At 39.1% G+C, this 21,116-nt stretch overlaps 2 protein-coding genes across 2 annotated transcripts in view; both read right to left on the bottom strand.

The window, feature by feature from the left end:
- Nucleotides 1-8,256, bottom strand: part of tesca (tescalcin a) — a 10,996-nt gene extending 2,740 nt beyond the window's left edge. Inside the window, exons 1-4 of the mRNA XM_012849650.3 lie at nt 7,953-8,256; nt 6,153-6,222; nt 3,819-3,899; nt 2,534-2,673 (exon numbers count right to left, since the gene is read on the bottom strand). Coding sequence (XP_012705104.2) covers nt 2,534-2,673; nt 3,819-3,899; nt 6,153-6,222; nt 7,953-8,013 — 352 coding nt within the window. The 5' untranslated portion in view covers nt 8,014-8,256. The remainder of the gene's footprint in view (nt 1-2,533; nt 2,674-3,818; nt 3,900-6,152; nt 6,223-7,952) is intronic.
- A 156-nt stretch (nt 8,257-8,412) lies between these two features.
- Nucleotides 8,413-20,862, bottom strand: fbxo21 (F-box protein 21). Its single transcript, XM_012849651.3, has 12 exons — nt 20,603-20,862; nt 19,981-20,116; nt 18,877-18,986; nt 18,559-18,680; nt 17,752-17,898; nt 17,416-17,549; nt 17,203-17,339; nt 15,196-15,375; nt 14,046-14,178; nt 13,618-13,808; nt 13,373-13,530; nt 8,413-9,422 (listed from the first exon to the last, which is right to left on the bottom strand). The coding sequence occupies exons 1-12, from the start codon at nt 20,824-20,826 to the stop codon at nt 9,181-9,183; spliced, it is 1,914 nt and encodes a 637-aa protein (XP_012705105.2). The 5' UTR covers nt 20,827-20,862; the 3' UTR covers nt 8,413-9,180.
- Between the last annotated feature and the right edge of the window lie 254 nt (nt 20,863-21,116).

Below are 21,116 nucleotides of genomic sequence, written 5' to 3'. Positions count from 1 at the left end.
TAGGACTGCTGCTCCAACTGTTGCTAAGGAAGTGATGAAGTACCAATTGGGCAAGGATAAACACCAAGAATGCAGATAAGTTTTAATGTGTCCCTTTTCATACTGTAATTTCTGCATGGTGAAAGCTTTTTTTCCCCCCTTTCTACACTGAGGGGATGGTCTCATCATGTTCATGATGAGACCATTTTATTAGTTTGACAAGTAATTCATTCACACTTCTTCCTCCCAAATTTACATTTTACTTCACATTTTGCTGAAGTAAGTTTCTGATACATGGTTTGCTCATTTTACCCTTGAAATGTTCGTCGCTGTGGTTCACGTGTTAAAAACATTCTGCTGTAGGCAGACATGCAGAAGAGCTGCAAGTGAGAATACAGAAGCGTGTAGGATTTCCTGTTCTCACTGAGATTAACTGCCGAGCTAACTTGCAAAAAATCTGGAGCACCACAAGCTGAGCTGAAGCATTGATATACATAATTAAGCATATGCTGCAATATCATCTTCAAAAATTATGTAAAAAATATTATTAAAAAAATGGTTTTCTTTGAATAGACTAGCTCTTTAACTCTTTATTTGCTTATCTTGAGCTGCAAAAACAGAAAATATTAAGTGTGTTTAGATTATTTTTTTTATTTTGTAGTCAGCTTGAGACTTGCCCAAAGAAAGTGTCTTCATTATTTGTTGAGACATTTATTTGACCAAACAAAATTTAGCTTGGAAATGTGGAACTTTAAGCTAATTTCCTTCTGGAATTGACAAGAACTAAAAGCATTAGAGCATCTTTGTTCAGCTAAGGATCTTGGTACCATCTAACATCCGTACGCTATCTCAACCCCGTCTCCCCTGTCTTCAGCAGTTATTGGGCGAGAGGAAGGTTACAACACAAAGATGCAGAAAAAAAGAATGCACTCTGTCCTTAGGGAAATTTCTGTCAGGAAGCCAGAGTACCAGGAGAAAACCCATGGATGCACAGAGAGAACTTGCAAGCCCTCACTGCATTATAAACCCACAGCCCAATCGCTGTAAGGCAACAGCGCTACTGCCCAATCGTGCAGCCCAAGCTCTCTTTCAAAATCTACAAAAAGAGATTCTGTTCCAGGGAAAGAACTAAAAGACTTTGTTAAAGCAAGTTCAGAAACCTGCTGTGACCTGGTTGCTTATCTTTCTCGTTGCTAATATGAAATTTATCACGGAGCGAGATAAGCAGTTAGCAACTGAGGAACAACAATGAGTTAAAATTTGTGTGGTGTCGACACTTTGTTTTGTCCGTATGTAACAAAATTCTAACTGTTTGAGGCTTAAAGTTCAATACTCTAAACAAAGTGGTACAATTATTATTAACTGACTTGATCAGAAAATTGGTCCAACTCCCTTTCCATGTCAGACCCTCAGAATTTGATGTGCGGAGAGTGAATCTTCATTAGTGCAGACAGAGTTACTGCTTGGTATAAACAGGGAGTAACAACATTACAATAATCGGTTGTTTTCACGCCATTTGCATAACGTTTGTTGGAAAGGTACATATTTGCAGCATATATATGGAGTGTCAGAGGGGTGACGTTAATCATGGAGATATTCTGGACATTTTCAGGCAATAAGTGGCCCCCTAACTTATCTAGATACCAAATGACATGTGCTACAGTAACAGATATGTAGAAAGGCATCTCAGTATTAGCCGACATTGACTTAAAATGTGATCACAACATTTTAGCATATTTATTGCGACAAATATGAAATTTAAAAAGATAGCTTTTTACTTCAAATAAACCCGTAAACTCAGAGCGCCACAAGCTGTTATCAACTAGGCTTCTTCTGTGTGACAGTTATACTCAGTATTGCAATTGTACCTCTAAACAGCGCACAAATAATTAAGAATATTTTCACATTTGCTCTCATGGAACCAAGAGTGGAAAACAATAGTTCAAGCAGCAAACGGGACAACCCCAAGCATTCTGTCAGCTGTTGGAGTTTGCAAACATCCCCATTATCACAACAAATCAGCATGTTTTTCATTACAATTTTCTTTCTAAACACAGACGGTACGATAATTGCTCACTCCTTGCCCATATGCCACTGAAACACCAGGCAAATGCGCAATATTGTGGCAGGATGTCATTCTCAAAAATACAAAGCAGGTTGCAGGTAAGAAGATACAGGAGAAAAAAATCTAAACTACAGTGATGCAACTCGTCTTGAAATAGATAGGTATGTTGTTAGCCTAAAATAAATATCAAATAAACGCCTCCAGGTCATGCCTTTGTGTTTATGACAGATTTGTGAGTTTGAGCGTGACCAACTTCTCACCATGAGCCAGAAATACATTTGAGCTGGGTAGTAGTGACAGCTGACATGCTGCTACACATTAACTCATTCACTCAACACTTAACAGCAACATGTTGGCCAGCAAAAACACAACAATGAGTCATGTTGTCTCTTTTTTGCCTGGTTTTCTGGCATTTGCCCACACGTTCAGATGATAGAAGTGCTGAGCCGCAGGCCGTGCGGTGTAGTGAGAGAAAGGTTTTTTACTCACAGCGGACCTTCTCTTTTCTCATCGCTTCCTTCTCCTCCTCAGTCGTTCTCAAAGTCGGAGGACGGAAATGGGACATGACCATGAGGAACTCCTCAAAGCCAATTTCCTCATACGATCCCAACTCATTCCCATGCTGGTTCCTGTATTTCAGTCAAAAGCATTGACAACCATTTAAGTAAAAGTTTAACAAATTAAATTTGCAAACTAAAACTACTGTGGCATGAAATATTGACAGTGACTTTGGCCCAAATCTCTGGATGTAATTTGACCCACTTTGATGAAAAGCTCGGTTGTGTGTTTGTTGCAGCCGTTTCGTTGCAAGTCTCCACATGACTTTTGTTGCAGAGAAGAGGAATCACATGATTATGCCACAAACCCAGGCATGGGGTGACTCGGTTAAGGTTGTGCCTTCATAAAAAAAAACAACACTGCTGTTTTCCCAGCAGTTAAAACATCACCTCTTCCAATAACGTGAGAACGTTCAAATGTAAAGTTATCTAAAATAATAAAATCTGTTTACCAAACTCTACTCCGTGATAAGTAGAAACATCAGATTATCTTCACTGAATATTTCATAAGGCACATTTTCCTCCCATCTGCCTGGAACTAAGCAACATGTTTATATTTTCACACTCAGGGCACACATTGAATTTGTGGAGAAACACACAACTTTTAAAGTTAGAAAAACCAAAATCGCTTTTTGAGGGTTTGGTCAACATGACCCATTACCAAGTGAAAGTAGTGGGCTAAAAAACCCCTACTGTACCACCCAGTACTAAGTGAAGACCACCAACAGGGACATGCAAAAGCTGATAACAAGCTCTGCAAGGATGTTTTCTGCTTCTAAAATATAAATGAAAATCTATATTTTTCACCATTATGATATAGTCACATCTTCTATCAAACAGTCTGTTTTAGCATGTTTCTTTCATAAGTTTTGTCTGTTTTTCCAAGATTAAGAAACTCGAGTCCATGACCTTGTTTAGCAGATCCGTAGCAAATACTTTGACAAGATTTTTCTAAAAGACATAATAGAGCATAAATAAAACTGAACGGCTTAAAAAATATGACCCAAAAAGAATAGAAAGATATCTACACTGCTCACGAAGAGACTACATTTGTTTCTGCACTCTTAGAGACTCCAAGTACACAACAAAATGTATTCAAGAGCTAAAAAATTGGACTGTTATCATGGTTAAAAATTTGTTGCATTGGGATATTTGTTAAATAAGCAATTAGCAATGGAAGAACCACATGAGATGTGGTGTTACTTGACAGTACCCACCTTTTATCAAAGAACGCCTCGATAATTTGCTTTCTGATGGGGTTGTTGGCGAGGGCTGGTATGCTCTTCAGGTGTTCCCTGCTGCAGTGCAGAAATAGAGAGTTGGTTATCACAGAACAGGACACCAAGGCAAGTTTATCAAGACAAATCAAAGTGCTGTATGTGAACAGAACAAAGAAAAGGAACATTACAGAGGAAAGCACATTGCAGTGGAATAGTAGCAGCAGGTCATGATATAAGACAAGTTGGACTACAAACTTCAACATTAACATTCAAGAGCAAAGGCAACCATTGAACAGTGTGTTTTCAACTGATTTATATAAAATACAAACACGACGTGTGAGTGACCGTAGTTGTTGTATAAGACACAATATTTCCATGTCTATGTTTTTAGAGGTGGACACACAGTGTTCTGGTTTTGTGCCCCCAAGCTCAGCATAGTTGATTTGTGCAGTAGATGTCAGAAGCACCCACTTTTAACGCATCTATTTTTACTGACGGCTTCAAGTGCTTATTAATTATAGGCACTATATATAATCCACTGTGCCTCACCCTCACCGATGTCACTCCTGGTAAAAATGTTAACTGTTGTTAAATAATAAGATTAACAAACAGCTTTAAATTAATATGAGAAACAGCTGAAAAATAACCTTAGGAAATACATAACGGTATAATTATAACACAACATAGACCATCTTGTCATAAAAAATTCTCATCTTTAACTCTCCTTTAAAAAAAATCTGCATATATTGCCCAGCTCTAATATCCAGCAATTACTTTGACAGGATTTTTTATTTTATTTTTTACGGAGGTGAAGATGCATATTTAATCCTTTAAAAATAAACTCTGCACTCATCATAACACCTGCCTGTGTTCTTCTCACAAAAGCCCACATTTACTAAAATAAAAAAAAACTATTAAACGCACGCAGTCTGCAAAGCTGGGGCAACTGTCTCTTGCATCAATAAGAGACGCAAAAGACAGATTTTTTTTTCTCTGAGGTACAAATATGATACACAGACCTATTTCTCTTAGCTATTGTACAAAATGAGTAAAATTGCTACTTCAAAATTGTTACCCTTGCAAACTTGCTCAAATCTGTAGTCGGAGATTAGCTGAAAATCTTAAAACAACGGGTACAGAAACAAACAAGGCCAAACAAGTTTTTCTTGCCACCGCACACAGTGAGTGGGATGACAAGGAAGGTGAGGAAAATCTGCAGAGCTCACAGTTAGATAATTGCAGCAAAGAGTGGCCTCTTTGACTCACTAAACGTTCAAAACAGCCATTAGATGATGCCAAGGTGCTGCTCGGGTAGTAATCCCCGACAGGATTTGTTTTCCCTGCATCAGGACCGTGCCCTCGGCAGGATGAACTGTCAGAACGAGTGCGTCGATTCCAGCCAGCTACAGTTGAAAATAGTTTAATGTTTTTTTTTTTTCTTTTGTAAAAAGGTACAACGTGTTAGGAGTTACCTTTTCGCTCAGCTAGTGCGTCAACGCAAAAAAACACAAAGCCTTGGTTGAATGAAAGTCATTCAAATGCAAGGGTTCTGAATAATTGTGGGTTGAACTACATTCAGCGACGCATTCAGAAGGGACATTTTTTTGGAAATGTGAACCAGTCGCTGAAAATAGACACTTTCTATGACGTTTTGAGAGCAAAACACAGAGCTGCTTTCCAGCTGAGAATGTGGTGTGTTAAAGTTTTCATGAATCAGTTGTGATATCATTTAACAAGAACTGAGTATTGTTTTTTTTTGTTTTTTTACTGGGCCACACAAGCTGAACAATAAAGTGAAAACACTTATATTTTACCTAAAACATACTGTATATTTTTCGTCTAATGGAAAATCAACGGTCGTTGGTCCGCTCTTTCTGCCAAGATGTAGGAGAAACAAATTCTGTTGGGGAACAACCTGAACACAACACAGGAACTGCTGTAACAAATGTAAGCATCTGCACTTTGCTACTGGCACTTAAACTGAAATAGTGCGCTTTGATCAGAGGGATTAAGATTCAAATCTCTGGAAAGAAACCCTCCATATTGATTTGAGATAAATTATACTACTCAAACATGTCAGTCATGCTGACTGGCAGGTATGGAGGACGATCTGGGAGTCTGTGGCCATGTTTCTCTTCCAAGTGAACCGTAAATAAATTAAAAATCTTCGAAAAACAAGGACATTTTAAATAAAATCCGTTGGCCTTTACTAAAAATAAATTAAACTTAAAATGAATTGCCTTGTTTTTCTATGTTGTTGCAAAGTATGTAGGGTATGTGTGAGTTTTATTACGTTGGACAAAAAAAAAAAAACACATTAAGACAAAATACCTTATTGTGTCTTCATTTCCACTCAGCTGCTGAAATCGCTTGTGCAGGTTTCTTATCTGCTCCGCTGAAACTGAGGAAACAAAGACGCTTTTCATCAACACGTAAGCCCATATTCTCCCTCCAGTTACTCAGCAGAGTCCAAGGAGTTCAGGAGCCAAACACGGATTTGAACCCTGATAAACAAGCAAGCGTTTGCGTTTAAAATGTTCTGTCCTGATCTGTGTGTCTTTACTGCTTAAAACACCTTCATTGATCTGATCCTGCTATCAGGATGGTGGCAAAGCAAGCAGAGCATGCTTTGTAAACGCATCGAAATGGATTCGCTGAATCATTAACTGATTGGAAGGTTTCAGCCGTCTGGTTCTTTCACCTTTCCATTCTCAGCCAGAGAGGCTGGAGCAGCTGTGTGGAGGTGAGGTATGTTGCATGCATGGCTTCACTTAGAAACCAAAGCAGGTTGTTGCTGTTCAAGGTGGGTGGGGGTCACCATCGCAGCTCAACAGTTGCAACAATAACACACAATAATGCCATTTAAAATAATTCAGCTTGCACAATAAAAACAGAAACAAACAGCCTGGACAACAACAATGTTCCCTAAGAACAGCACCCAGTGCGGTTAAAAATGTCAAAACATGGGTTTTGACGAAACAACAGGCTTCTATGTCTTCAGCTAAGGCTAGTAAGACCTCAACCATAAATGTCATGAAGACAAATCAAGGCACTAAAACAGTCCAAAGTCTTCCTCAGATAGCATCAATAAAGTAGAGCTCAGTCAGGGATGAAGACCAGCTCAAAGTACATGCCTGCACATGTAAGGTGTCCCACTAGGGCCATTCACTTCAAATAACAGATGGAATCAGTGCTTTCCAAAAAAGTTAAAAAACAAAACTGGATTTTTTTTTTTTTTACGAAGTTTGAAGACGTTTCGCTTTCTATCCAGAAAGCTTTCTCAATCCAAAATGTCTGGTGCAGTGTGGAGTTGCAAGCTTTATAGTATTGCCCAACAAAGGCCTTGTAATGGCTTAATTTTGAATTGAGAAAGCTTTCTGGATAGAAAGCGAAACGTCTTCAAACTTTGAAAAAAAAAAAAAAAGTCCAGTTGTTTTGTTTTTTAACTATTTTGGAATGACCATGACCTGGATGACTGAGAATCCTCACCAGCATCTAATCAGTGCGTCCTTCAATTTCTGCATGTACTATATATAGTACTTGCAGTTAATTAAATAATTTTGTCATTAATTGCATTAGCATAATCTCAGTTTAAAACAAGTAATTTAATGCATTTATTCATAGGATTTAAAAAAACAACCGTCCTTTGAAGAAATAAATGTTAAGAATTTAGTTTTTTTCAGTACTCAATTGTAAACAAAGCTGTTTTTTTTCTAGATTTCTATTCTATTTTTTTTTATTGATCTCATGAGTAATCCATGACTTGTCTCCTTTATCTATATACACACACAAATACAGCAAGCTGTAGTTCTGTTTACCTGAATTATTGTGACTCTTTGGTGTGAGCGCTGCTTGCCTTTAAAACTATATACGTAAGTTACTTCAAGTTCAACTTTCACTTTGTTACCTGCTCTGAACATGATTTTAGGTTTGTAAATATGGATTGTTAGAAACACACCGTATTAAATTAAAATAAGCACCGTTTGGCTCGATCCCTTCGTCTAGCGAACGATCCAAAGTTGCACCCTGATACCAGCGACCTTCCCGCTGTGACATTCTGAGAAGAGTTGCGCACCAAACCAGCCCTACAGGCACCAAGATAAATGGATCTCTCCTTCTCCCCATACTTACATCCAGTCCTCTCCGCCAGCTCCTGGTACTCCTGTCCGGAGCGCGTTTGCGTGGCTCCCATCGCTGCGGCTGTCTTGACCGGTGCGTCAAGGCGCACAATCTGGTTGGACTGGCCAAAACTTTTCCACACTTGTTAACCCGCTTCCCTTGCCTTCAGTGGGCAGTGCCGCTGCTGGTGTGCTCTGCTGCCTCCATGTGGAGAGTTTTGGCGTTTTTTATGCGTTTGTTGCGCTTTGTGGAATTTAGCAAATAAATAATCTTGGTAACCCCAACCGACCTACAACTCTCTCGTTTAGTGCCAGACAGTGAGAAATGCGCTAAAGTTTGGGAACGTCTGATTTCAGCTGTATTATCTGTGTATTTTCAGGCCAGCTGTTCTTTTTTTTCTTCTTTTACCTTGGGCTGGCTCTGCATACAATAAAAGCAATGAATGCGTTATTTAGAGAGGAAAAAGCAAAGAGAAACTTGAAGCGCTTTATTATTATTTTTTTTTAGTTGGTTAGTTTTCACCAAGCTCATACTCTGTTTGGTTCAAGTCACCGCTGTCTTGGCGTTCCATGACAGACATCCTTGAATCTTGGCATCGCACACATTTCGTTAGTAAATATACAGAATAAAAAGGTAAATGTAGGAATGTGAAAGTCAAACTTTCTTAAGTGCATGGTACTCTGTTAAAACATGGTGTTAAAACTTTCTCATACCGTTTTTTTTTTTTTCTGTCGTGTGATGTTGGGTTTATACTTTGCAGACTGGTGCTGGGTGCAGGGAAGAGCGGGAACAGAAGCATTCCTTGATCTTAGGCAGGAGGGGATTCACAGCACCTGGATACACATCCTGAATTTACCTGTCCACTTAATCCCTCTTCTTCAAGTTAAAGCTTTTCTTGGGAGTATTTTGGGTTCTATTTTATACATTTTTTTATTCAAACTCAGCTTTTTGACTGGATTTCCAAAACAAGCGCACGTTGCGTCGTGTAGAAATGGCATTCGGATTCCAGTGGTCTGAACTTTCTGTTTTTACAGCAGCTATATGGTGGTATTCGGACATGTCTCACAGCAACAACTGTAACCGTCTTTCCTTCTTTAAAAAACAAAAACAAAACACAAGTAAACAGAACTCTGTAACACTTGTCCTAGTCTTAGAGTGCAACGAAGGAACAGATAAGTTGATTGTAAATTGAGTAAGGGCGATCAGTTATTTGTTTAGCCCTGGTCGGCGGGACCGCTCGCTACATCGACTTGGACTGGCGGCTCGTTTGGTCAGTGGCGGAAGGCTCCTCTCTGCTCCCAGATCCGGAGCTCATTCGGTGGTAGAGCTCTCGCACCGTGCCCAGGGTCTCCCCTATGTCCTCTGGGTAGCGTGTCTGCAGTTCCTCGTTGGCAACGTAGTGGGTTTCGGCGAACTCTGAGAAGTAGCGGCCCACCTCCGGATGCCCGATCTCCAGAGGGGCCGAGTGGGGCTCCAGGTTCTCTGAGGAAATACAATGCACACGCGTGACTACAATGCTTTTAGTTTTAGACGATTTAGCTTTACTGCAAAGAGGAGTGAGCAGCAGAGTTTTACCAACTCAAAAAAGGGGCACGTGGTTTAAGAAAAAAGAGCCTGGAGGTGAATGCTGAGGTGTTTGAAGATAGCAGAGATAACAAGTGCAAACAGTGAGAGTTATGCAGAGGCAGGGTGGGGGAGTCTCCAAAAGGGGGGGGGGAAGTTCAACTCTGGCAGGGAAGAAATGTAGTAGAGGTAGTCAAAAAACTAAAACAGAAACCATCCCTGATAAGTTTAGCATTCGCCGTCTTAATCAGAGCAAAAAGAGGGGCCAGTTTCTCCAGTTTAATATCAACCAAATACCATGAATCGATCAGATAGGGGCTTTAGAATAACATTTACTCTGCTGTAAATAGATATATATGTGTGTACAATGTTATTGGCATCCTTTGGTAAATATATGAAATGAACCTTTAGTAAAATTTGTCATTAAATGCATTAACATAATACAGTCTAAGTTGAGTGCATTTATTCATAGGATTTTTTTTTTTAACTGCCCTTTGAAGAAATAAATGTTAAAAATGTTAGTATTTTTTAGTAGTCAAATGTAAATAACGCATTTTTTTTTTTAGATTTATATTCTATTTTTCAAACTGATCTCATGAGTAATCCATGACTTGTCTCTTTTATTTATATGACATGACGTAGGAGCCCCGTTTCTTTTAACACCAGACCAACAGGCTGGACAGGGATCCACTTTTATCTTGCAATAACTCACAGTGAGGTTAAAACGAAAAAAAAAAAAAGCAGCCGCGTCTTTGTCCAGAACAACCGTTAAACTCTAATCACACGGCCAGCTCCACTCAGCTTACGTCAGTCCTCTCCCAGTGGCAGTACACTTCAAAAAGGGAACTAAAATTAAGTCGGATTTTCTCGAAATAAGTGTAGTTCTCCTTTATTTGAGCAGATAAATAAGATTATCTGCCAATGGAATGAACATTTTTACCCCTAAGATAAGAAAATTAGATATACTGCACTTGAAATAAGATGATGAAGATGAGTCGCTCCTATTTTAAGTGCAAAAAGCTTATTTTATTGGCAGATCATTAAACTTGCCAGCTCAAATCAAGAATACACTAATTTCAGGAGAACTTTAGTTCCTTTTAGTTCCTTTTTCACAGTACAATATATATAGAAAGGAATTGTTGAATAGTTCCCATACGGGTGAGACACAAGGTCCTCTTCCACCGTACTTTAGAATAGGCATGAGACAAACAATATATATAGAAAGGAATACCTTAAAATACAGTGATGAAGGTGATATGTGCATACTTGTATAATAAAGCAATAACTGGTTGTTTGGGAGTGGTGAGTTAAGTGTTTCCTTTTCCTCCAGGTAAATGTTTTCTGACCTATGGTTACAGGCAGATGGGCATGTTTGGTTTGGGTTTGGCTCCACTTGGTTTTTTTAAGAAGGTGCTGCCGGTTATTAGAGCAACAGCCGACTCCACTGTGCTCATCTGGAGCGAAGCATAAATTCTGGGAAAACAGACACTGGAGCGTTTGGCAGTGTGGTGATGTTTTGCAGCACGCTCTATTCTCATTCCTCTTGGTAGCAAGGAGGGTAGTTCTTTGAGGTTACCTTTAAAATTCCTTTTTGATATGGTTTAACAGTTTAGATTCTGATCGTTGAGTTACATTATAAAAAGGTAACCATTTCCTGCCTTTCAGATTTTGTTTTGATTTACAGATTTTTTTTCTTCTAAATAAAACCACATTTTTTATTTATTTATTTATTTTTTTTTTACAAAGGATGAATCCATGCAAAAACACCTCATGCGTACTCTAAAGTATAGTGTAGGAGGAGCTTGTGTCTCACCCGTATGGGAACCTTTCAACAATTCATGGCAGAAAAAAAATTCTTTTGCAAACCCCCGCTCCAAAAAAAAAAAAAAAAAACAAGGTTCTCATTCATAAAACTTTGAATCCAGACTAAAAGCAGTTTCCCTTTATGGATCACAGCTGCTGAACGTTTGCGTACCTGGTACCGCCTCAGGGTCCGCCTTCTACACGCCCAGATTCTACCATAAATGGTCAATACAAAGCACCTCATGAATGTTAATGTGTGTTAAAAATTGGTCAGACAATTGTTATTATTATTTTTTTTTCATGGTGAAAAGGCAATCAGGGAGAAAACACCCAAAAAACAATGAAAAAAAAATATCACAGATGAGTTTATTAAATGTGAAAATTGGAGGTAAAAGCACAGATGCTGAACACATTATAAAAAAGTTGTTAAAAAGTTAATCTGATTGCAGTTTTCATCGCTGTGTTGGAATTCCTCTGAGGCTGTGCATTCAGATCGACATTCAGAGGCAGGAGGGACACCAGGAGGAACGAGAGGGTTCCCCCGGGATGACAATGGACCCCCCCCCCCCACCAAAAAACCCCCCCCTGCAAAAAAGCAGTTTAAGATGCTGACAGGACGTTCGGCTGAGCACGCGTTTCAGTTGTAGCCACCGTCCCCTGTGGGTTACAGCAGAATGCATTGCTTCAAGTCTAAAGCGGCATATTAGCCAGTCGTCATTAATTGATCAAAAATAAAATAAAATAAAATCTTTGCTGAAAGTGCGTTCCCTCCTAATTCTCTTATTTACAAGATTTCCAGCCGAGCCAATGCATCCACTGCGCAGTAATACTCTGCTGATGTCTGATGTGGAGTGAAATTGAACGTCTCAGAGGAATCATGATGCAGTTTGGCTGCTTTTCACCTGTGTCGGCAATTCCCCCCCCCCATCTCCAAAATGAGCGAACGCCTGGGTTAGAGTAGCCGAGAGGACTGCACATTTTCCTGTGTTTTTTTTTTTTTTTTTTTTTTTTTTTTTTTAAAATCGATCCCAACTTTTGCGTGGAAAGTGCCATACGCATGTTTCAGGTCTGATTTTGTGCATTCACAAGCTTTATAAATGAGACCCCAGGACATTTTAAGTACAAAACCAAAGGGCATTTATAGCAGGATAATGATCCTGAACATCGAAGAACATCGACTTCCTTTGTGACTTCCATGCTACCCAGACCTAAAACCCACAGAAAACCTGAACAGAGAGCATGAGAGAGAGGAACCAGAACTCTGGACAATCTAATGGTCAGAGATCTTCTGTCTGGACGCATTCACCTCGTGAAATATATATATTAAAAAAAAAAAGACTAAGCATCGTTTCATTGCTAAATGGGACCTTAATATCAATAAAATTATATTTATATAGCACTTTTCAACAGTCCATATGGTGCACACAGTGCTTTACAAGCTAAATACAAACAAAAAGATGCTGAAACAAAAGATTAATAATGTATAGGAAAATAACAGGATAAAAAGAAATAAAAACTAAAGAAAGTGCATAACAGCACAATTCAAAACTATCTACATAGAAGCTATATAGAAAAGTAAAACCACCAAATAAACAAAAGTTATCCACAGTTGAACAGCTAGGAGTGAAAGGCCTGTTTTTAGCTGAGATTTAAAGACTTTTTGCTCAGCGGTGAGTCGTAGCTCTGGTGGTAAAACGTTCCACAACTTCGGAGCAAAAACAGCAAAAAATAATATTATATAATAAAAAAATATTTCATATATAATAAAAGGACTTTCAGAAACTCAAATTAACATTTGGGTAATTCAAAATCCAATTTGTAACATTAAGCAATTACAAGTTTAATGTTTATTTATATAATTTGCTCAAAGGCTACGTAGACCTTAGATTCTTCACCGCCGTCGTATTTTGATATGCTGCATGTTTTTAATTTAGAAGACCTGCAGTCTGTGGTTCATCACATAAATAGAATAGACTATCCATCATTGTGAAACGGTCTGGTCAGTGCACAGAGAAATGATTTAGCTCTATGAAAAAAGACTGAGCTATGTGAATATAAGGGCCTACCCTGAGCGGCGTAGCGACACGTCCCGTCCTGCACCAGCACATTATAGAAAGGCTGGTTGGATCCACTGGACAGCTGGTTGACCCTCATGGTGGTGATCCACTCCTGGCTCATGGTGCATTTAGGATCCCAGCCGTAAATCACGCAGTTATAGCCCGACCTGGAAGAAGTTCAGCCAACGGTGCTGCGCATTAGAAACGTCGAGGTGCTCTGTTCTGCGTCTGAATCCCGTTTTACAGCGACTCACCGCTTGTGTTTCATAATAAGGCCGACTGAATAGTGGACCTCCAGGTGTTCTGGGGCGCTTCGCCTCTTGGCCTCGGGGGTAACCGGATGCTTCTTGTGCTGGATGTGCTCCAGCGTGTGCTGCACCAGGTAACCCACAGCTCCGTGCTGGGAAGGATCCAAAGCCTGGATGTGCTGCAGGATGTCCAACACCTGGCGAGCAAGGTCACGGAGAAAATCTGAGTCCGGAGTGGCTAACAGCTTACAGAGCAACACGATGTTAGATATCCAAATATTAACCCCAATCAATCTAGTGGGGTTTTTACGCAGACAGGACTTTACCGTTCAGCCTACCTTAAAGTATAAAACAGTTATTCAAAGTCTGAATAGTAAAAATCTTAAGAGTGATCCTAAACCAGAATTCTTTCTAGAAAGACCTTCAAGTCAGACCTTTTCTGGCCAGATTCCCAGGTGGAAGTAAAGGCGTGCCTGCAGCAGCAAGTACTGAACGTTATCTGGATTGATGGTGAGGTAGAGATCCAGCGAGTCCCTCAGCAGCTGGTAAGATTTCTCGTTGCCTTCCCTGATGGAAACACACACACAACGCAGAGGATGCGGCCTTATTTATTCCATTTAATTCTGGTCGAAGGTCTAAGCTCAGTTTTAATTCCTGCAATGCTAAAAAGCAACTTTCACTAAAAACAACAACAAAAACAGAGGCCTGCAGAAGAGAGGGAGGCGAGCTGAAGGCCATTAGAGTTTTTTTTTTTTTAATCCTCTGTCCAGGACCTTTAAAAAACACACTTTACACATTTGACTTAGGGCTGGGCGATAAATCGATTTAATCGATTGATTCGAATTTACAATTCTTTAAGATTTCATTTTTGGAAAATCTGGATTTTATGTTGCCAATACACTCATTGGGTTTCCATGAAGAGAACAGCATGTGATGCTGGATATATGTTTAGGCAAATGTATTGTCAAAATATTGTTAAGTGGAAACTTTTTTTTACCATAATACGAGGTACTTAATTTAATTATTAACTTTTTTTTAACTTAGTTTGAAGTTCTCAAGTGCAGTGAAGCCTGTTCTTAGCTCAATGTGTAATACCACTAGCAGCAAATGTTTTGTTATATTTTCATTGTTTATAATGGCACGGCTGCCATCTTGTTTTACAAGCATGTTTCACAGTTTATTTTTAGTCGCACTTTGAATTCAGGTCAACTCCCTGACGAAATGCTTGACATAAAAGCAAGGTTTTAAAATAATTTCTTTAATTTCTTTTTATGAAACAAAAAGGAGAAAAAAAAAAAATCGATTAATCGGATTTGGTATGATAAAATCGGAGATTTATTTTTTAATCCATATCGCCCAGCCCTAATTTGACTTAATTCCTATTCTTTCTTCATTAGTGTTGCATCTACTAAATGTTTTTCATGCCAGCTGTTGAATATCCCGAGGAATACCTCTCTCCTTTTGAATGCAGTTAATCACACAATGAAATTAAAATAAACGGAACAGCATCCAATGGAAAGACTAATTTAATGCGGCCTGTAAGCAGATCTTCCTTCAGCCATCCGCGTGCTCGGCTTCTCTCACCCTCTTTTGCCGATGTTGAGCAGGTTCCCCACCATCCTGAGCAGCACCTCCGTGGTGCTGATGGCGCTGTAGTAGTCTGCCGTCACCTGGTGGCCAATCAGGTACTCGCATTCCTTCGCCGTCAGCTGCTTGCCTTTCCCAAAGGCGTCGATGTAGACGAAGTCGACGATGTCCTCACTCCTGCGGGCGACACGTTCCGTTAAACTTCTGTGGGAACGTCAGGTAAAGCTGGAAAAAGGACTGATCCAGTTGTGCACTTTCACGGAAGAATATTTACATTTTGCAATTGTAAAAAAAAAAAAAAAAAAAAAAAAAAAAAAAAAAAAAAAAAAAAAAAAAAATATAGATATATATATATATATATAGATATATATATATATATATATATATATATATATATATATAGATATATATATATATATATATATATATATATATATATATATATATATATATATATATATAAAATATGTTTTGTGTCACGTTTTAGAATGGAAGCATTTGGGAACTCTAGCTACTGCAGTTGGTACAAAAAGTCTATCACCTCATTGTTAAAATTCCAGATTTTTCCAGATTTTTGTAAAGAGTGACACCGTGATAGAAAGAAAGAAAGTTCTGAAATTATTTATCTTTAAAGTGACACATGTCCTATATTATTCAGCTAGGAAGAAAAATCTGTTAGAGGCGAAAGAGGAAAAGAATAAATAAATATCCTGGTTGCACCATCACTGAACTAAAACATTTTAAATTAATATCAGCATACAGTCTTCTTGGGTATACATCTGCCATTAATTATAATAAAACTCAATAAACACAGATATATTTTCTTCATTCTATTAGTTTTTTTCTTACATTTGAATATTTGCATCTTGTAGCTAAAGCCCACATTGTACAACGATATCAAGGAGAAGGTACAAAAATCTTTTTTTTCTAAATTTTATATATTCCACCATGGTTATCAATAAATAATTAAATCAAATATAGGACAGGAATATTACCAAAACTGGATGCTTTACCAAAACTATTGAAAACACAAGAGCTGCAGGAATTTCTGTTTTTTGTTAGGAAGATGCGATGAAGATGGGTTCTCTCTTTCGGCATCGCTTTAAGGCCAAGCATTCTCCTAAAGAACGGCTTCATCAAAAGTTGTGAAATAGCCGAGGCAGAATTCAGAACTAAACTTACAGGAATATTTTGGGTTAAATGAAGAGTTGTCCTGAAAATCTAAATAAATTTAGTAACAGCAGTTAATTCTTGCACAGTCTCGATGTGGGATGCTTATAGACTTACTTAAGAAGACAGAAGGCTGAAACTGAATTCAAAGGTGTTTCAACAAAGTATTATTTTAATGCTAGGCAAACTTATGGAACCAAGGTTATCCAGCTTTTTTATTTTTTGTATATCCAAATCCATCTGAAACATTTGTTTGATATTCAGGTGAATTGTGTCACATTACAGGTGAATTTTGAAATAATTTATGATTTTTTTTTTTTTTTTTTTTTTACAAAACCTGCATTTCATCAGGGTAGGCTTATGATGTCCCCTTGAAGATCTGACATGACAATGAGTTCACTGGAGCTTTGATTTATTTAAAATGAATGTTAGGAAGGGCAACATATGTTTTACAGTTTTTATCTGTTCCCCAATGATCAGCAGCAAATTGGCATAAACTCATTGCTATGGTTAAGCCAAACAATGAATGCCAAAAAACTACAAACACAATGCTGAAGTTGCTGTTCAGCATTGTGTTTGTAGAGATGCAAACCATGTTACCTGGTTTGCTTGATTTTTTAACAGTCAATGAAGCACTGATTTTTAACTCATCCAATTCATTTTGACCCAACATCGCACAGAAAAGAAATTAAAATAACTCTATTCAGAAATAATCTTAAATCAAATATATTTATCCATTTAATTTAAACTCCAAAGGGGTTATACAGAGTGCAGGATGAGATAAAATATGTTGAATCTAAATTAGATCTAAAACGTTCTAATTTCAAGCCATACCCTCTTGGTTTCTGGCACCAGCGCAACAGGAAGTGGTTGGGAAAGTTGACAGGCTCCAGCTGGACGCCCAGCTTTCGGGCCAGCGTCATGTAAAGGACAGAGAGGCTTATGGGGATTCCCGTCTTCCGAAGTAGCACCTGTGTGAATGAGGAGTACGGTGAAAATATTTCTGAATTGCTCATTAGAAGACGCCGTTCATCAGCCGGTGCCTACCTGGTGGATGTAAGAGTTGAGCGGGTTGTAGTAGTCGCCCTCGTTGCCTTTGTACTGAAGCTGCTCGTACAGAACGGCGTTCAGGGCCCACAACACCTGCCTCTGGAGCTCAAAGTCCTCAAGCACACAGTCGCCTACACACAAGCATTACAACAACACATGTTTTCCTGTGGTTTCAAATGCTGCTGAGTAAAAGCGCAAGGGATTTCAGCCTGAAATGACTACTTGCAACATAATTTGAAGGTGAGGAACGAAACAAACCAAATACAAAACGAAAGCACCCGAAAAGAAAATAAGTTTTCTGCTTCGTTCTTTTTTTCCCCCTTAATCGCCTACCGCTAGCGGCCCGAAGGCTGGGATGAGACGGGTTCTTGATCCTCAGCATCTTCTGCACTTTTTCGGCCACGTCGTCTACTTGTTCTGAAATGGATTCCAGCGTGACGTCAGCCAGCGGGTTGCAATACTGGTCCACCAGCACAGCACCTAACGAAGCAAATACAACCCAGAGAAGACGTGGATGGGGAAAATAATAAACACTTTAAATGCAAATTTCCTAATTTGCTTTGGCCGGGTTTTCAAAAGGTGATTAAAACTCAAAGCAATAATGTCCAAGCTCTGAACCAATCAGAAATAAAGAAATGTCTATTTTTTTTAAATCAAACAATTTGCATATGTTTAAAATCACTTTAAGCATTTGTATTTTATTCATAGTAAACTTTTTGATGTTCATGTTTTCAGGCACCTGGCTCAGGGACAGAAAACGGGCCCCACAGCGTCCCACATCCTCCAGAGTACTTAACAGCAGGCATGAGGGGCTTTTCTACATACTGATCCTCTGTCTTACGCCTGTCCAGCCTGGAGTTTTTGTAGCTGAAAATGTACATGGTTCCTGCTAAAGTCGCACTAAGCGTTATCAAACCCCACACCTATTGTGTGATAGGGGAATTCACTCAAGAGATAAAACGTTAACGTTAGAAATAAGATGCCTTTGTGCAGAAAAGTAATAAAGTTCTGATGCTACATGAAGGAGAAAAACAGAAGAAAAAAAACTTTTCAATGTATTGCAACCCTGACAATAAGTGATATTCATAAGGTCTATTAATAAGGTGTATTAATAAGGCGATCCCCAGCGCTGATTGCTACCCTCTAAAGCTGACTGATGCTCTGCAGGCTGTTCCAGGAAGGTCTTCAGACTCCTCAGGATGTTCTGCTGCCTCAGGAAGTAAAGGATTTTCTTTGCATAGTATTTCAGGGTCAAGCTTTTCCTGGAAGTGGGTGGACAGACACAAACACTCATAAATGACTGATGCAAGAATGTTTTTTTTTTCTTTGTGTGTGTGTGCGATCAAAAATATCAGAAAAGGATCCTGTAAATCCACATCCAGCCGCAGCGATGGTGAAATCCTCTAACTGCGACGTGCATCGGTTCAGTTTCAACTTTGCACGCGGTGTTGCTCTCACCTCTTGTCTGAGTGGAGTATGAAGAGGAGCTCGTCTTCACAGAAGTGCTCTGGCATCCCGAGCGACTCAATCTCTGCAAAGCTGTCTCCGAGCACCTGGCCGACGCATGGCTGAGTTACAAGATCTCTGGGTTAGTTTGCAACACAGCGGGGGCCACATTATTACACAAACATGCTCCCACACTCCCATCCCTTCCAATTAGGCACGAGGCGGCATGGGATTGTCTTGGATAGAACATTTAAACAAAAACGTACAGCATGATTTACCTGCTTCTATATAAAATGAACAAATAAGAATTATTCCTACTGATGACAACTTAATCTAAAGGACTGACGCTTCTACAATGAGATTTGTGTAATATATCTATGCAGAAATGTAAAACGCAAGCTTAATTTAGATGTACTTCTTATGCTTGTGTAAAATATATAATTTTGTTATAATAATAATTAAAATAATAATAATAATAATAATAATAATAATAGAAGAAGAAAGTCATTCAACTGTATATGATAGGAATTCATTTAACATGTCTGAAATTTCACTAAAAAGGCAAACAAACATTAGGTAGACCTACTGGCCTTTAAAACTCCCCCAACTATAATTAATAATTTATCAGAAGATTCAGAGTAAAGGTGTTTTAAGAGATTGAGATGGTTAAAGTCTATAAATCAATATGATATTTTTCAGGTTTTTAGTCATTGGGGACAAATACATACAGGAATTAAAACAATTCCCAAGGTTTAACACAAAGGATAAGCAGTGCTTTGGTTTCCAGTACAACGACTGTTCTTATTTTTTGCAACCAGGAATACTTCCAGTCAACTTTGTCCAGAGCTGATCCAAGAGCCAACAAGTGTGCAGCAAAAGGCAGGGAAAGGGCCACACTGTGCAATTCTATGCTCCATATGAACTGGAGAAACTTCAGTCACTACATGAACAGTACTGCAAATATTCTTAGGAGAAAAAAACCTGGATACATCCTGATACTGGCAACTGACCCACACCTACTTCCAGGTCTCATCAGCGTCAATTATGCTGCATAATGTCACATCTGGCACGGAAGTAATAATGATCTTATTACTTAATAACAAGGCGATTACTCACAACTTCTGTGAAGAATCTTTTTGAGATCGATTCCACTGTCCTTCGTATCTGTATGCCAACTCTATGCCGGGTTGTGTATTCCCTAAGCCAGTCGCAGCTCTCATTTAGACGGTAGAACCTCTGCAGTCTTGGCCACCTGTCGGTGAAAGAAGTCGATTTGTTATTTTCAGAAGGACTTCGGTAAATTTTAAGCACGGTAAATCGGTCTGATCGTCCTGTTGCAGTGGATTTCTCCCTCACAGAAATAAGGAATTGATTCTGCCATACCAGCTGAAGGACCACGTATATAATTCAAGGTCAAACAAAAGCATTTTCAGGCACCCTGCAAAAACCGCAATATATTTATCACCAAGGCTTGATCAAAAGGTGTATTTTTCTTGCGAACGTCATAGATTCTCTACGGTCGTAATGCTTTGCACCGGTGGGGGCAAATTTGGTGCATCAGCAGAATGACAGCTTCCTGTGAGTTCGCAGCTAACGCACCTTCAAGGAGAAGACGAGGCTTTACTGGCCTTAAACCACGCAGTTCTGAATAACATTAGGACTGTGTTCGCTAAATAAAGACGAAATGCCGCCAAGGACAAGAGTCCGCATAAAAAGAAGCTGAAAATATCTGCAGCACCTGATTTTGTACTGGTGCTCCCAGACCTTCCCCCTTCCATGGCAGACGTCGTGCAGCCGTTTACAGCAGCAGGAAACGTTACAGACGTCGACATGTTTGAGGACAGGGAAACACAGAATGTGCTCAAGCAGCTCAGTCGGCAGGTCGGTCAGTTTTTTGGTTTGAGGCTCGTAAAGGATCCCGTTCAAACTCGGCTGCTCCGCTCTGGCCACAGACGTCGCCATTTTTACTGTTTACCCCAATTACCTCATTGATGTAGCCCCGCCTCCTTATGGTGCAGGGGGGCTGGCCTCGGGTGGTGCGCGTGGCGCGAACTGCGCTGTGATTGGCTGATCAACGAGAACGGAAAGGGCGAGGGAAGGAGTGCTGCTTTCAAAGTCCCTGTGAAATATAAAATATCTATATTGATCTGTGTGCATCATTTCATAGTAAGAGTTTACACATTACATAATTAAGTTATTATTTGAATATTTTCGTGGAAAATTGTTCTGTTTTTCAGATAATGACAAATTAG

The sequence above is a fragment of the Fundulus heteroclitus genome, chromosome 12, assembly GCF_011125445.2.
Source record: "Fundulus heteroclitus isolate FHET01 chromosome 12, MU-UCD_Fhet_4.1, whole genome shotgun sequence".
Classification (NCBI taxonomy): Eukaryota; Metazoa; Chordata; class Actinopteri; order Cyprinodontiformes; family Fundulidae; genus Fundulus; species Fundulus heteroclitus.
The sequence above is the reverse complement of the archived record's forward strand: the minus strand, read 5'-3'. Positions and strand labels throughout refer to the sequence as shown.

What these genes read in the sequence shown, in the direction of transcription:
- fbxo21 (XM_012849651.3), bottom strand. Translation starts at nt 20,826, where the DNA reads ATGGCGACGTCTGTGGCCAGAGCGGAGCAGCCGAGTTTGAACGGGATC. An exon ending in GAGCACCAGTACAAAATCAG is followed by an intron (nt 20,117 to 20,602) that starts GTGCTGCAGATA and finishes TTTCACCGACAG; the next exon opens with GTGGCCAAGACTGCAGAGGT. An exon ending in ATACTCCACTCAGACAAGAG is followed by an intron (nt 18,681 to 18,876) that starts GTGAGAGCAACA and finishes ACCCACTTCCAG; the next exon opens with GAAAAGCTTGACCCTGAAAT.